Here is a 16,943-nt window from a genome sequence, read left to right as displayed (position 1 = left end):
CAAATCCAGCAATCAAGAGGAAGTTCAAGCCACCACAGCAGCGACGGCGACGGCACGGCAGCAACCCAGCAACCAAATCCCGGCGACGAGACGGCAAAAACCCCAGCCACCCAGTGCCACGGCGACGGCGACGGCGACGGAGAGAAGGTGAAGTTCTTGCAACCCAACCACCGGCAAGAAGGAAGAAGAAGGAACTTTGGGTATTTAGGAAAGAAACCCACAAAATCCTTCAAACCCTTGAAAGAAACAAGAATGCATAATGAGAGTGATCCTTCAAAATCTTCTCATACCCTCTAGATTGCTTCCAACTCTCTAGTTCCCGTACTAATGGTTAATGGTTGAAAAGAAAGCCCATAGATTAACGTGCCATTTTATTTATAATATTTCATTAATATTGGGGAATAAAAAAAATGTTACTAAAAACATTTTAGGGGCAAAAAAAATATTTAAAGACACTTACAAAGGAAAAAATGGAAATACAAAAAAAATAAATAAATAAAAATAAATCAGAAAAAGCGACGTATAAAGAATAAAATACGTCGCCTATAATAATTAAAAATAATATAAATTTTAAGAGTTTTGAAAATCAAATTAAAAATAATATAAATATTTTCACTGCTTATTTGATGATGGAAAAAAATCAAATTGTTAAAAACCACGGTTTTTTTGAGAGAAAAAAAAAATGGGGTATTAGGCGACGCATAATACTGCTTATGCGTCACCTAAACCCTAAATTTAAAAAAAAAAAAAAAAAAAACACTCTTTATATTGTTTCAATATCTTCACTGGTTATTTCATACTCAACTAAAATCCAATTGTTAAAAATGAAGGTTTAAAAAAAATATATATAGATAGGGTATTAGGCGACGCATAATCATTATTATGCGTCGCCTATTACTAAAATTCAAAAAAAAAAAAAAAAACTCTCTTTATCTTGTTTAAATATCTTCACTGGTTATTTGATGCTCCAACAAAATCAAATTGTTAAAAATGAAGGTTTTAAAAAAATATATATAGGGTATTAAGCGACGCATAAGCATGGTTATGCGTCGCCTATTACTAAAAATCAAAAAAAAAAAAAAACAAAACTCATTTATGTTGTTTAAATATTTTCACTGCTTATTTGATGCTGGAAGAAAATTAAATTGTTAAAAACCATGGTTTTTTTGAAAGAAGAAAAAAAAAAAAGGGTATTAGGCGACGCATAATACTGCTTATGCGTCGCCTAAACCCTAAATTAAAAAAAAATAAAAATAAAACCTCTCTTTATATTGTTTCAATATCTTCACTGGTTATTTCATGCTTAGCTAAAATCCAATTGTTAAAAATGAAGGTTTAAACAATATATATATATATAGGGTATTAGGCGACGCATAAGCATGGTTATGCGTCGCCTATTACTAAAATTCAAAAAAAAAAAACAAACTCTGTTTATCATCTTTAAATATTTTCACTGGTCATTTGATGCTGGAAGAAAATCAAATTGTTAAACAGGAAGATTTTAAAAAAAACACCTTCTCTAACTAGTTTAAATCTTTTAACTGGTTATTTGATGCAGGGATAAAATCAGATTGATTAAAAAAATAAAAAAACAAAACTCATTTATGTTGTTTAAATATTTTCACTGCTTATTTGATGATGGAAGAAAATCAAATTGTTAAAAACCATGGTTTTTTTGAAAGAAGAAAAAAAAAAAAAAAGGGTATTCGGCGACGCATAATACTGCTTATGCGTCGCCTAAACCCTAAATTTAAAAAAAAAAAAAAATAAAACCTCTCTTTATATTGTTTCAATATCTTCACTGGTTATTTCATGCTCAGCTAAAATCCAATTGTTAAAAATGAAGGTTTAAAAAAAATATATATATATAGGGTATTAGGCGACGCATAAGCATGGTTATGCGTCGCCTATTACTAAAATTCAAAAAAAAAAAAAAAAAACTCTGTTTATCATCTTTAAATATTTTCACTGGTCATTTGATGCTGGAAGAAAATCAAATTGTTAAACAGGAAGATTTTAAAAAAAACACCTTCTCTAACTAGTTTAAATCTTTTAACTGGTTATTTGATGCAGGGATAAAATCAGATTGATTAAAAAAATAAAAAAACAAAACTCATTTATGTTGTTTAAATATTTTCACTGCTTATTTGATGATGGAAGAAAATCAAATTGTTAAAAACCATGGTTTTTTTGAAAGAAGAAAAAAAAAAAAAAAAGGGTATTCGGCGACGCATAATACTGCTTATGCGTCGCCTAAACCCTAAATTAAAAAAAAAATAAAAAAAAATAAAACCTCTCTTTATATTGTTTCAATATCTTCACTGGTTATTTCATGCTCAGCTAAAATCCAATTGTTAAAAATGAAGGTTTAAAAAAATATATATATATAGGGTATTAGGCGACGCATAAGCATGGTTATGCGTCGCCTATTACTAAAATTCAAAAAAAAAAAAACAAACTCTGTTTATCATCTTTAAATATTTTCACTGGTCATTTGATGCTGGAAGAAAATCAAATTGTTAAACAGGAAGATTTTAAAAAAAACACCTTCTCTAACTAGTTTAAATCTTTTAACTGGTTATTTGATGCAGGGATAAAATCAGATTGATTAAAAAAATAAAAAAACAAAACTCATTTATGTTGTTTAAATATTTTCACTGCTTATTTGATGATGGAAGAAAATCAAATTGTTAAAAACCATGGTTTTTTTGAAAGAAGAAAAAAAAAAAAAAAGGGTATTAGGCGACGCATAATACTGCTTATGCGTCGCCTAAACCCTAAATTTAAAAAAAAAAAAAAAAAAAAAAAAAAAAAAAAAAAAACCTCTCTTTATATTGTTTCAATATCTTCACTGGTTATTTCATGCTCAGCTAAAATCCAATTGTTAAAAATGAAGGTTTAAAAAATATATATATAGGGTATTAGGCGACGCATAAACATAGTTATGCGTCGCCTATTACTAAAATTCAAAAAAAAAAAAACAAACTCTGTTTATCATCTTTAAATATTTTCACTGGTCATTTGATGCTGGAAGAAAATCAAATTGTTAAATAGGAAGATTTTAAAAAAAGCACCTTCTCTAACTAGTTTAAATCTTTTAACTGGTTATTTGATGCAGGGATAAAATCAGATTGATTAAAAAAATAAAAAAACAAAACTCATTTATGTTGTTTAAATATTTTCACTGCTTATTTGATGATGGAAGAAAATCAAATTGTTAAAAACCATGGTTTTTTTGAAAGAAGAAAAAAAAAAGGGTATTAGGCGACGCATAATACTGCTTATGCGTCGCCTAAACCCTAAATTAAAAAATAAAACAAAATAAAATAAAACCTCTATTTATATTGTTTCAATATCTTCACTGGTTATTTCATGCTCAGCTAAAATCCAATTGTTAAAAATGAAGGTTTAAAAAAAATATATATATAGGGTATTAGGCGACGCATAAACATGGTTATGCGTCGCCTATTACTAAAATTCAAAAAAAAAAAAAACAAACTCTGTTTATCATCTTTAAATATTTTCACTGGTCATTTGATGCTGGAAGAAAATCAAATTGTTAAACAGAAAGATTTTAAAAAAAACACCTTCTCTAACTAGTTTAAATCTTTTAACTGGTTATTTGATGCAGGGATAAAATCAGATTGATTAAAAAAATAAAAAAACAAAACTCATTTATGTTGTTTAAATATTTTCACTGCTTATTTGATGATGGAAGAAAATCAAATTGTGAAAAACCATGGTTTTTTTGAAAGAAAAAAAAAAAAGGGTATTAGGCGACACATAATACTGCTTATGCGTCGCCTAAACCCTAAATTTAAAAAAAAAAAAAAAACTCTCTTTATATTGTTTCAATATCTTCACTGGTTATTTGATGCTCAACTAAAATCCAATTGTTAAAAATGAAGGTGTAAAAAAAAAATAGGGTATTAGGCGACGCATAAGCATGATTATGCGTCGCCTATTACTAAAATTCAAAAAAAAAAAAAACTCTCTTTATCTTGTTTAAATATCTTCACTGGTTATTTGATGCTCCAACAAAATCAAATTGTTAAAAATGAAGGTTTGAAAAAAATATATATAGGGTATTAGGCGACGCATAAGCATGGTTATGCGTCGCCTATTACTAAAATTCAAACCAAAAAAAAAAACTCTCTTGATCTTGTTTAAATATCTTCACTGGTTATTTGATGCTCAACTAAAATCCAATTGTTAAAAATGAAGGTTTAAAAAAAAAATAGGGTATTAGGCGACGCATAATCATGATTATGCGTCGCCTATTACTAAAATTAGAAAAAAAACTCTTTTTATCTTGTTTAAATATCTTCACTGGTTATTTGATGCTCCAACAAAATCAAATTGTTAAAAATGAAGGTTTGAAAAAAATATATGAAAAAAAAAAAGGGTATAAGGCGACGCATAATACTGCTTATGTGTCGCCTATTACTAAAATTAAAAGTTAGATCAATGAGTCGCTAGATCATATGCCTTTTTAAATGTAAAATTACCATTTTAGAATTATTGCCAAAAGTTTAAGAAGGAAATAAACAGTACTTGGAGAAACTTATTTGTTTTAAACGAATTAAAAAAAGAGCATCTATGAAACTGTTTATCCTTTAGCGACACAGTTTATCTGAATACGTCGCCTGTTTATCCAATTTCTTAAAATTTTTGGCGCGTTTTCAAAATTTACGCGGGATTTTGAATACCATTTATTTTCACAAAATATGGGTTAGTACACTTCATAATAGGTGTTAGAATTGGAAGCAATCTAAAAAAGACTTGAAGAGTGGGATATTTCGTGTTTAATTTTCCATTTGCTTGCATTGCTATCTGGAAGTTGGATTTCTTTCTTCGTGGATTCTTCTTTCTTCGTCAACCTCGTGGTTAGCTTGGATTCTTCTTTCTTCGTCTCCCTCGTGGTTAGCTTGGATTATTCTTTCTTCGTCTCCATGGTTTCGGTGAGTTTCTTTTCGCTTTATGATTGGCGGTGACATGTGGTGGATTGGGTTATTTTTTATTTATTTATTCATTATACCCGAAGGTTCGGTTCGTTGGGTTTTCTTAATCTTGTTTTTGTGGATAATTTGTTTTCGATGGGTTTTCTTAATTTTGCTTTTGTCAATAATTTGTTTGCGATGAGTTTTCTTAATCTCGCTTTTGTGGATAATTTGTTTGCGATGGGTTTTTTTAATCTTGCTTCAATGGGTTTCTTAATCTTGCTTTTGTCGATAATTTGTTTGAGATGGGTTTTCTTAATCTTGCTTTTGTCGATAATTTGTTTGCAATGGGTTTTCTTAATCTTGCTTCGATGGGTTTCTTAATCTTGCTTTTGTCGATAATTTGTTTGCGATGGGTTTTCTTAATCTTGTTTTGTCTCAATTTTTTTTTATGATATTGTTTGATATTGTTCTGTTTAATTAGATTGGTAGGGAAATGGATAAATCGTGGATAACGAAGGATAGAACCTCAAGCGATTTTGCTAAAGGGTTGAGTGAATTTTTGAAATTTAGCATGGAGAATGCCAATGATTGTAATGCCATACGGTGTCCTTGCATGCAATGAGGGAATATGAAAATCCATACTATTAGGGATATTAAAGGCCATATATATTGGAATGGGTTTGATGTCAACTATCGGCGATGGATTTGGCATGGTGAGTCATGTGCTGATGGTATTAGACCATCTTCTCATTTTGGGAATATTAATGTAGAATATAATGAAAATGATAGTAGTAGTAAGGAAGACGTGGCTTTCAATAGCTTAGACATGACCCGTGCTGCATTAGAAACTTTTGATAATGATCCTAATGAATTTGCTACCTTATTGGAGGATGCGGAGAAACCTTTGTACCTAGGTTGTACCAAATTTACCAAGTTGTCGGCTTTGGTTAAATTATACAACTTAAAGGTAAGATATGGATATTCTGATAAGAGCTTTGATGTACTGTTGCAATTGTTATCCCAGATGTTGCCAAATGACAATGTGTTGCCAACCTCCATGTACAATGTTCAGAAGACTTTGAGTGCTTTGGGAATGGAGTACATCAAGATTCATGCATGTCCTAAAAGTTGTATTCTGTTTAGGAAGGAATATGTGGACCTTAATGAATGTCCTAAATGTGGATCTGCTAGATGGAAAATTGATAAGAATGGAGTTGCTAGCAATATTCCAAATAAAGTTTTATGGTACTTTCCTATTATTCCGCGTTTTAAACGAATGTTTCGTAGTGTTGAAACAGCTAAGAATTTGACATGGCATGCCAATGGGAGAAAGGTTAAAACAGGGGAAATGCAACACCCTGCGGATTCTCCATCTTGGAAGTTGGTTGATCGTTTATGGCCAAACTTTGCATCCGAAGATAGGAATTTGAGACTTGGGATCGCGGCCGATGGAGTTAATCCACATAATATGTTGAGTAGTAGGTATAGTTGTTGGCCTGTGATGACGGTTGTGTATAATCTTCCTCCTTGGTTGTGTATGAAGCGGAAATTTATGATGTTAAGTCTTCTAATTTCTGGACCGAAGCAACCAGGAAATCAAATTGATGTATACATGGAGCCGTTAGTTGAAGACCTGCAGCGGTTGTGGAATGAGGGTGTTACTGTCTTCGATGCTTACCGTCAGGAGAAATTCACGTTGAAGGCAGTGTTGCTATGGACAATAAATGATTTCCCAGCTTATGGTAACTTGTCCGGTCATGCGGTGAAGGGATATTATGCTTGTCCAATTTGCAGTGAAAATACTTTTGCTACAAGGCTAAAGCATGGAAAAAAAATGAGTTTTACCGGGCATAGAAGATTTCTTCCTCCAAATCATCAATATAGAAGGCAAAAGAAGGCTTTCAATGGATTTCAAGAATTTGGAGTGCCTCCAAAACCGTTGACTGGAGAAGAAATATTAGATAAGCTTAATGCAATGAGATTTGATAACTCACACAAGAGGAAAAGGACTGTTGATTCTGAAGAATGTTGGAAGAGGAAGTCCATTTTTTTTGAATTGGAATATTGGAAATTTCTCCATGTGCGACATAATTTAGATGTCATGCATATTGAGAAAAATGTTTGTGAGAGCATATATGGTACATTGCTCAATATTCCTGGTAAGACGAAGGACGGAGTTAATGCTCGGTTAGATTTACAAGAAATGGGTTTGCGGAAAGACTTGGCCCCTAAGCCTCAAGGTAATCGAACTTTCCTACCACCGGCCTGCTATACATTATCAAAGCATGAGAAGAAATTGTTTTGTAAGTGTTTAGCGGACTTAAAGGTTCCAGATGGTTATTCTTCAAACTTTAGGAATCTTGTTTCAATGGAGGACTTAAAGATGGTAGGATTGAAATCTCATGATTGTCATACATTGATGCAACAACTCTTGCCTCTTGCAATTCGTGCAATCCTTCCTAAACATGTGAGACATGCAATTGCAAGACTTTGTTTTTTCTTCAATGCAATTTGCAAGAAGTCTATCATTGTTACTGAATTGGAAAATATTCAAAATGATCTTGTCACAACTTTGTGCCTTTTAGAGAAATTCTTTCCACCATCATTTTTTGATGTAATGGTTCATCTAACTGTACATTTGGTTCGAGAGGTAAGATTGTGTGGACCAGTACATTTCAGGTGGATGTACCCGTTTGAGAGGTACATGAAAGTATTGAAAAGTTATGTTCGAAACAAAAATCGACCAGAAGGTTGTATTGCCGAGGGTTACATATGTGAAGAAGTGATTGAGTTTTGTAGTGAATTTCAGAGAGGATTAGATGCAGTTGGAAACCCAATTGGTAGATATCAAAAGTTAAATGATAAGGATGATGTTGGTGCCCCATTTAAAGGTGGAAAAAATCAATCAATTGATCAACAACTTTGGGAGCAAGTTCATAGATATATACTTTTGAATACACCAGAAGTGGAACCGTATGTCAGGTGCGTATATACATGTTAATGTATAAAATAGTTGATATATATTTTTAATATATATATATATATATATCAACATGTATAATTTAGTTGATATTTTGAATATATTAATAGGCATCGATAAGTTCATATGTTGGATATATTTTTATTAATTACAACAACTTTTATTTGTTTTAGTATTCATTTTGAAGTCTTGAGGTCAAGCAAAAAAAATCGAGGAAAAAAAGCAAAATGGTTTCAAGACGAACACAAACGTACATTTCCGTACTGGTTACGTGATAAGGTATGGGAAAGTTAAATATTCAATATATAATATCATTGTTTTAGCTTTAAATTTTCATATTTTTCTATTGACTAGATTGCACAAGAGCAAAGTCAACCTAACCACACAGTGTCTGAAACATTACGATGGTTAGCCCATGGTCCGTAATGGGTGGTAACGAAACATGAAGGATATGTCATTAGAGGGGTTAGATTCAACACTCTAAATATGGATAATAAGAGGGTCACCCAGAATAGTGGTGTCAAAGTTATTGCCAAAAGTGAGCATTTTGCTAGTGCTAAGGATAATAACCCAATTTTAGCCGAGATGACATACTATGGGATCATAAGAGAGATTTGGGACGTCGATTACACTATGTTTCGAATTCCAGTGTTCAAGTGTGATTGGGTTGACAGCAGTGGTGTGAAAGTTGATGAGATGGGGTTTACATGTGTTAACTTTAGTAAAATTGGATATAAATCTGACCCATTCATCATGGCTTCACAAGTTCAACAAATATTTTATGTTGAAGATCAACTTGACTCGAGATGGTCTGTTGTTTTAACTCCACCACGACATTGTACTTTGGTTGAAGAAGAATTGGTTGAAGAAGATGTTCTTGGCGATACTACAATGGCTCACAATCCATTTGCCATACAATTGCCAAGTGTTGATGAAAATGATAATGAGGATAAATGTGAGAGTGGCTATGTTCGTAATGACTGTGAGGGGATATGGATAAACAATATCTTCTAAATAAATTGGTACGTATATTTATTAACTTATAATTATATTTTAAGTAATATTTATTTATTCATTGTGTGTTTTTTTCTTATGTGTTATCCACTTTAATTAGGAGAATATGTGCCACGCCAAACCTTAAGAAGGTAAATATTCATTAAATTTTCGTTTGCCAAATTACAATTTAATTTATTAATTATGATTAAGTTTTTATTAATTTATTTTGCGTCAGTGCTAACAAAATTTTTTATTTTTCCATATGCAGTATGAGGGCATAATATCGTCAACTAGAGTACATCAACTTCCATCTCAATAAGTATGCATATGTATGTCAATGAGATGATATTTAATTATATTGATTATTGTTTTGTTATGAACAAGTATTTATTTTAAATTTTATATTTTAATTATTTTGGACGAAGTTAGTTTGGGTTTTTTGCTATTATAATTAATTTTATATTTTAATAAATTTTTATGAAGATAAATCTAAAAAATAAAAGAAATGGCAGTTTATGAATATAACTAAAAGTCGCCTAAAATATATAACGACATATAATAAGATCAATTTGGCGACTCATATAATTTTTAGCGACATAAATATATAGTTGTATACGTCGCTAAATAGGTCAAAGAGTCGCTAAAAATTAATAAATATGCGACTCTTATAATATGTCGCTAAAATATAAACGGTCGCTAATATGGCGACACTAAAAACTCCTCGCTAATTGTTACGGGTCGTTAAAAAACCGATCCACAAAATTTGTCGCTAAACCTAATACGTCGCTACATAGATGCAAAACGGAGTCGCTAAAAATTCATGAGATGCTATTTTAGAGACACTAAAAAATAGTCGCTAAAAATATAACGTCGTTAAAAGAGAGACTCAAATAATGCATCGCAAAAATTAAAGTGTCGCTAAATAGGCGACAAACAAAATGTGTCGCAAAAAATAAAGTGTCGCTAAATAGGCGACAAACAAAATGTGTCGCCAAAACTAAAGAGTCGCTAAATAGGCGACAAACAAAATGTGTCGCCAAAACTAAAGCGTCGCTAAATAGGCGACAAACAAAATGTGTCGCTAAAAATGAATGAGTCGCTATTCAGGAAGAATTTTTAGTGACATAATTATTTGGCGACTAATCACACAACTGTCGCTAAAAATTTATTAGCGACTTTATTATAAAGAGTCGCTATTTTATTAGTCGCTATACGTACATCACTGTATGAGTCGCTAAAAATATAATGTGCGTCGCTAAAATGTATTATTAGGCGACTGTTATTATACGTCGCCTGTTATCATACGTCGCCTGTTATCTTATATATTTCGCGACAAGACATTTGGCGACTCAGTTAAATGCGTCGCTGTTTATTTAGTGTGACGCAGTACTTGCGTCGTGTATCAGCTCGATTCTAGTAATGTCTACAGCAAAATTACATATATTATTTATATAAAAAAAAATATGAAGAGTAAATTCAAGCTCAAACATAAACATTTAACAAAGTAGTGCTAGGAACATTCTCAATGGAATTCCATGAAATAGAACTCTTCCTAATATATGATGAATGAATTATATGTAATGGATCAATTAATACTCATTATAATATGGATGTCTATGTTCCATATGGCATATATATAGTGCTGAATAACAAATATGTTTTAGTACAACTTTAATATATGTATTTTTTTTTTTAGGTAACTTTATTTATTGTTGGATTGGACAAAAAAAAAAAATTCATTGTTGGTTATGGTTTTAAGATAGGACAAAATTATGGAGGAAAAGAAATGGAAGGTCTGCAGCGATGACTAAGTCTAAAATGGTGTGGTGATCAATTGCACTATATTAATAATTAAGTTGCATATAAACGGGATGGTATGCCCATCGTTTTCTGTGCAATCCCATCAACAATAACTATGTTCTTCAATCAGTTGAAACTGCTCTGGCCCATACCCGTATATAACAATCCGACTCGACCACTGGATACATCTTGTCGGTGAGGAATGAAAGTGAAATTACTTAATTAAACAAATAAAATTTAAAATTATGAAAGATCAAAAATCAGAAAAGGACGGAAACTTTTATTTGGGCGTTTCGGTAATTTAATTCTTAAAAAGGTGTGTATAGAGTATTTCTTTGGCTTGCAAAAAGAGTACCCTCAAGTTTCTTTGGCTTGAAAAAGAATACCCTGAATTTAATTTCAACACCCTGGGCCCTTAATAAAGCCCATCCATGCTAATCGTCTTTGACTCTTTGTTGTGCAACAGGCTCATTAAGATTCTATTATCATTGATATCCATTAATTTAATCAACGCTAAATCTAATTCTGTGGATGACGATTAGTCTTCTTTTTTTTTTTTTTTTCTTTTTTTTGGGTTGAAAATAATGACGATTAGTTCTTGATCTGCAGGAAATACTTAGAAAGAATATATACAGAATTCGACAACCTCTTTGGTCATATACTCAAAAGTATATAGATTTCTTTTCGTTTGAAAACACTAAAATAAAACCCTAAAAATAATTTTAAAAAGTCTAAAAATGAAAGCTGTGCTGCAAGTTTTGATTGTCAACACGGTTATAGTACTGATTATTCCAATATCTACATGTGTGTCTCGTGTACTATTCATTATTCATATATTTGTATATACATATATATACACACACATATAGTATGATGAATCTAAATCTTGCCCTGTATAAAATAGTATAAATGGAAGCTAAAGACAAGCAATATTAGATCGAAGATGCTTCTAGTTTCTATTATTTTAATCAAAGATGTATGGACCACCATCAATGTCTTCATCGATCTTTTAGAACCATTGGAGCTCCTTTGCTTAATTTTCTTTTCTTTTTGGTTGTCTCAATCTGTTGGAAAGTTGACTCCATGTTCTTGATTAAATATTATAGTCTTGTTGATAGGAACTAAGAGTCTAAGAGTTTGTATCATAACGATTAATATTACTTTATCTGCTTTTCTTTCTCTTTATGCGAGTATAACAGGATTTTTTATTGTTTATCCTCCCAAATAAATTTTCGAGTTTCTTTTCAGTCTTCATCAAGCAATGTTATATCTTTATCTCAAAATCATTTCTTCATAAAGAAATATATATATATATATATATATATAGTGTGTGTTTGTGTGGTATTTGTGATAAACACGCGTAGAAGAATGATATTAAATATATACGTCATGCTACCGATATATAGATGATGCAATCACATTTTTAAAGAACTTATTACACGGTACTGCAGACACTTGTGGCGTCAAACTATTGCTAAGTTTTGCAGAGAAGAAGTGACCGATAAGTATCATGCTTCCTTTTTGTGGAACTAAATTTAATTTAAGGATTTTTCTTATTATTTAAGGTGATTTTTATTTTAATTTTTAAATTAATTTTTTGTTTATTTTAGTTCTTAAATTACATGTAATGTCCCATGGATAATCCCTTTGTCAATTTGATTAACAGAAATGGCATATGCATGTTAAATGCTCCGCTAGTTAAAAATGGGATCGGAATTTCTTAAAAATCAAAGTGAGAAAAAAAGAAAAAGTTCACGGACCAAAATGAATATTGCTCTATAGTTTAAGAACCAATCATAATAAAAATCTAATCAGTTTTTTATATGTACATACCTTTTTATTAACCGACTTGATAAAGGAACTATTGATGGACATTCAATATAGTTTTATATAGTTCAGAGACCAAAGTAAATAAAAAATAATAATTTATTTGCCAAAGAATCACCCAATAATTTAAAACCAACAATGAAAAAAACCTTAAGTTAATTAAAAGGGAAAGAAAGGTCCATTTAACCTCTATTAATATTCTTATTTGTAATTAGTAATCATGGAAAATTTCAAGGATCTACATATATGGCCTGAAATAGAAATTGTATAGGAGAGTTTGTTGAACTGATCAGGTCTCCACTCCACAACAACTTTTTGCTAGAAACTTCATGGTAGGCGTAGGCCTCCAAAAGTAGGAGACCAATTCCACTAGGTACCACATGATTTTTCTTTCTTTTTTGAACCATAAAAACATAAAATTTAGTAATTTGTTTTTTCCTTTCTTTACCACGTATCAATATCAATGTTAAACTACTTTTAATAATATATGCATATAAACTTTTTTATAAAACGCATATAGACACCTCTGATATTGAAGGCGTAGCGCCGAATACTATGTAATTTTATAATTTTATAGCAAGATTATATATATCATTTGTATTTAAAAAAATGAAGAGTAAATTCAAGCTAAAACGTAAACATTTCAGAAAGTAGTGCAAGGAACATTTTCACTGGACTTCCATGAAATACAACTCTTCCTAAGATGCTCCCTAAATTAACAATGTCAAATAGTATAAATAATTAAGCGCACAGGTTAATCACGAACCCATAATAATTTCTTGTTGTATTTGTATATCAAATGGAGGATACAAGCATTAACGAAGATAGCTAGCTAGCTTTTCACCAAACAAAAAGGGAAGATAGCTAGCTAGCTGTCGAAAATTTCCATTTGAAGTAATTTTGTACAATGATCAGAAAGTTCACATTAAACAATATTTAAAAAACATACGAAGGTTGAAGTTGTGAATTATTGTCGTCCAATTGGTCAATAAGGTGAAGAGAATGATGAATATGATGGTCATGTGCAGTAGGTGAAGGAATATCCTCAGGGTCTCTCTTGGGTTTAACCCATCTTCCATGTTCATTACAAACCAAGCCTTTGTTGCTCAATTGGTACCAACAATGTGGAATCCTAAGCTCATCCACCAGCATATCACACGCTTTGTTCACCAAAGCAATATCTCTCCGAGCATTCGATCTAAAACCCGTGCTCGTACTCAAAAACCCATCTACCAAATGAAGATAGGTTTCGAGGCTATGAAAGCCAGTCAAATTCAACGACCCTTTCAAATAAGGAGAAGATCGAACATCAAGTTTGAGCTCAGCACCAACATGCGTATAGACCCATTCAAGAGTCCCTGTGATATCATCAAACTTCTGCAAACTCTCATTGAAAAACAGGCCGGGCATTCGATGGACAATGTCTTGCTTGACCGCCACTCTCAGTGTTCGAACCCCCATCTGGTGGAGCTCATCACGGAAGGCAATGTTGCCGACTCTGGGGGCTCCGAAGGAGATGACGCTGATAGGGAGACCGGGAAGCGTAGCGGCGGCTTCGTAAGCGTTGAGCAGAGCCAGCGCACCACCCAAGCTGTGACCGGTTATGGTGAGGCTCACTTCTTCGCCTTTGTCTTTGTAGAACTGAACCAGCCTGGTGACTTCCTTCATGACTTGTTCGGAAGCACTTGATTTGTTATAGCGAGTGGATGGGCTCTTGGAAGTGTAGATGCTCTGGAAGCCGTGTTCGACTTTGGCTTCGGCACTGCTTCCGATTGGCTCCAGCTTCCTCTGCATGTCTTCGTACCACTCGGAAGGAGACACAGTCCCTCTCCAAGAAACCACGATGTCTCGCCTGCCGATCCTGCGAGTCTCATGGTCGTCGCTGACGCAGACGAAGCCCATCCAGTTGGAGTGTTTGCTCCATGAATCATGGACTAGGTGGGACCTCTCGAGCCAACTAGGGATTTCAATATGAGACATGGCGTAGATGTACTTGGTGACTTGGTAACCGTTGTTGGAGAGGCCGAGCTTTTCGAAAAGCTTGGACTTGTTGAATCTGCAGCTGCCGCAGTACTCGGAGAAAGAATCGTAATCGAAAGCGTCGTAAGTGGCCTGCGCGAATTCACCGTACTTGACGATTTCTCTGCGGAGACAAGGGTGGAGTGGATCCAGGAGATTCTCCCACCCTTTGGAGCCGTGGAGTTCATGCCACTTGTGAGAGATGATCTCCTTTGGAGACTTGGTGGGTGTGGAATGCTTTTCTTCGGTCAATGAGTTCCAGTTTATGATTTGGGCATGCTCATTATTATGATTTCTGGGAGGAGTGTCTATGTGAAGGTGGAGAAGGTGTGACAGTGATTCTGCCAACCTACTTGCTCCCTTCGACGATTTCTTCGTCTGCGGGCAATCGACGGGCACCGCAGTTTTTTGATGACCTTGAATTGTTTGAAGAGGAAGACAGTTGACTCCGGCGCTATGAATCGCCGGAGCATGATTAATATTGTACATCATATTCATGGCCGTTGATAGTGCCATATATTTGTATTATATATATAAGTCAAACTAGTTGCTGCAGAAGAAGATTGATCAAAATTGCGTATTAGCAGCAGCAGATCGATCGACTGGGAAATGCTTCAGAGCTTGAGAGAAAGGGAAAGAGAGAGAGAGAGAGAGAGAGCTTGAAGATGAAGAGTGAGAAAAAGAAGAAATTCATATATATAGAGAGTTGGGGAGAGTGACAGTATAAAGAATCATAAAACGCGGAGTTTTGACTAGATTTTTTGAAACTACGAGGCTCTATCTTACTTGGTCATGTTTCTTTACGAGGTGAGCAGGCGAATTCTTCGAAAAAAGGTTTTGACCCTTTTAATCATTTGGACTATACATTTCAAACTCCCACCTTCTTCTTTGCAACATTTTCCAATTTGCCACTTCAATTTTTCATTTTTGTGTATCATTACTTTTTATTTTCATATTATTTCCACGCTAGGGATCCAATTATGCAGCAAAATAATTATTTAAAATTTTATTTATTCATTCCAAAGCCATCTTTATCAAATATGGCCGGCCAATTGATGATATATGGAATTTTTTCTTCTTATGGTTTTTCTTCAAAGAAATCAATGTGAACATATATATAGTGGTACGTATATGTACGATTATGGGTCAAAATTGGTATGTACGTTAGTATGCTTCTAATCAAGTCAAAAAGATGGAATAAGCAACAAAATGAATTTCACATTTTAAGCAGAATCCGGTAGCATAAGCCAACCTATGCTTACCAACTAAAATTGGGCATTTGATTATAGTTTTGCTTGGAAATTAAGGGTTTCAAGGTAATTTAATCATCGATATTCCTTGTACATACTTTTTGAGTTATAAAGTGGTGGAAAAAAGGTAAAATCTTAAAATAATTAGAATTAATTAAGACTTTGAAAGGCCTTTCATTTCCCATTGTAAACGTGTCTAATGCCAACTTAGGTAGCAATTTTAAAATAATAAATTCAATCAAGTCACTTTTTGCATGTTAATATATATATATATATATATATTAATCTGATCCTAATTGCTCGTCCTTATTCAATCACTACAGTTTTTATATCAAAAAGATGACGTACTGGATATACATCACTCTTTCTTAAGTGCAAATTATTCTATAGATTTCGATTCTTCTAGTGTGACGTCCATTTTGTACTACTTTTTTTTTATTTAAGAATACAAATATTTTTGTAACTAATTGTTTTATTATTATTGTTTTTAAAATTAAAATGTTTTCTAAAATTTTATATCTATGTTTAAATTTTTTGGAACTATTCTCTTACCTTCTCTCACCAATATCTCCCCCACTCTGTCTTTTGTCTCCTTTCCTTTGTTTCTCTCATCTATTTTATTTAATTATTCAGTTATGAAATAAGTACACTGAGTTTGAAATTTATCAACTAACACATACATCCATAATATATATATATATATATATATAGCACATGTGATTTTGTTAAATTCAATTAAGTGATTATTACCAAAAAAGAAAAAAATCAATCAACTTATTATTATTTTGGGTTTTCAATAAGTCGCTCATTTTTGTTTTCCCTAACATGGGATTTCCATGTTATACCACTTTATAAAGCAATTTTTTTACACTCATTTTATTTAATTTTGCTCTCATCATCTGATGGCTTCGAGGGGCAAGAAATTAAACCTAACAAATGAAATTTCAAACACAAAGTAAAACCTTCCAACTGCGGTTTCAACTTTCAAAGCTCCATGAAATTACATGGAAAATGAGACCAAGACTGCATAAAAAGTCCAAACCTACCTAATTGACATATGAACCATTCAGAAACTGACTTGTGTTCTTTTAGAGGTTTGCCAGCAAGATCTATGCTTTCGTAGAAACC

General features: G+C 32.6%; 1 protein-coding gene across 1 annotated transcript; it reads right to left on the bottom strand.

Annotated features, from left to right (window-relative positions):
* Nucleotides 1–13,315: 13,315 nt before the first annotated feature.
* LOC107413864 (phospholipase A1-Igamma1, chloroplastic) lies at nucleotides 13,316–15,221 on the bottom strand. The gene has a single exon (XM_016021917.4). The coding sequence runs from the start codon at nucleotides 15,079–15,081 to the stop codon at nucleotides 13,483–13,485; it is 1,599 nt and encodes a 532-aa protein (XP_015877403.2). The 5' UTR covers nucleotides 15,082–15,221; the 3' UTR covers nucleotides 13,316–13,482.
* Between the last annotated feature and the right edge of the window lie 1,722 nt (nucleotides 15,222–16,943).

This window comes from Ziziphus jujuba, chromosome 1 (assembly GCF_031755915.1).
Source record: "Ziziphus jujuba cultivar Dongzao chromosome 1, ASM3175591v1".
NCBI lineage: Eukaryota > Viridiplantae > Streptophyta > Magnoliopsida > Rosales > Rhamnaceae > Ziziphus > Ziziphus jujuba.
Note: the sequence above shows the minus strand (reverse complement) of the source record. Positions and strands in the feature narration are given on the sequence as shown.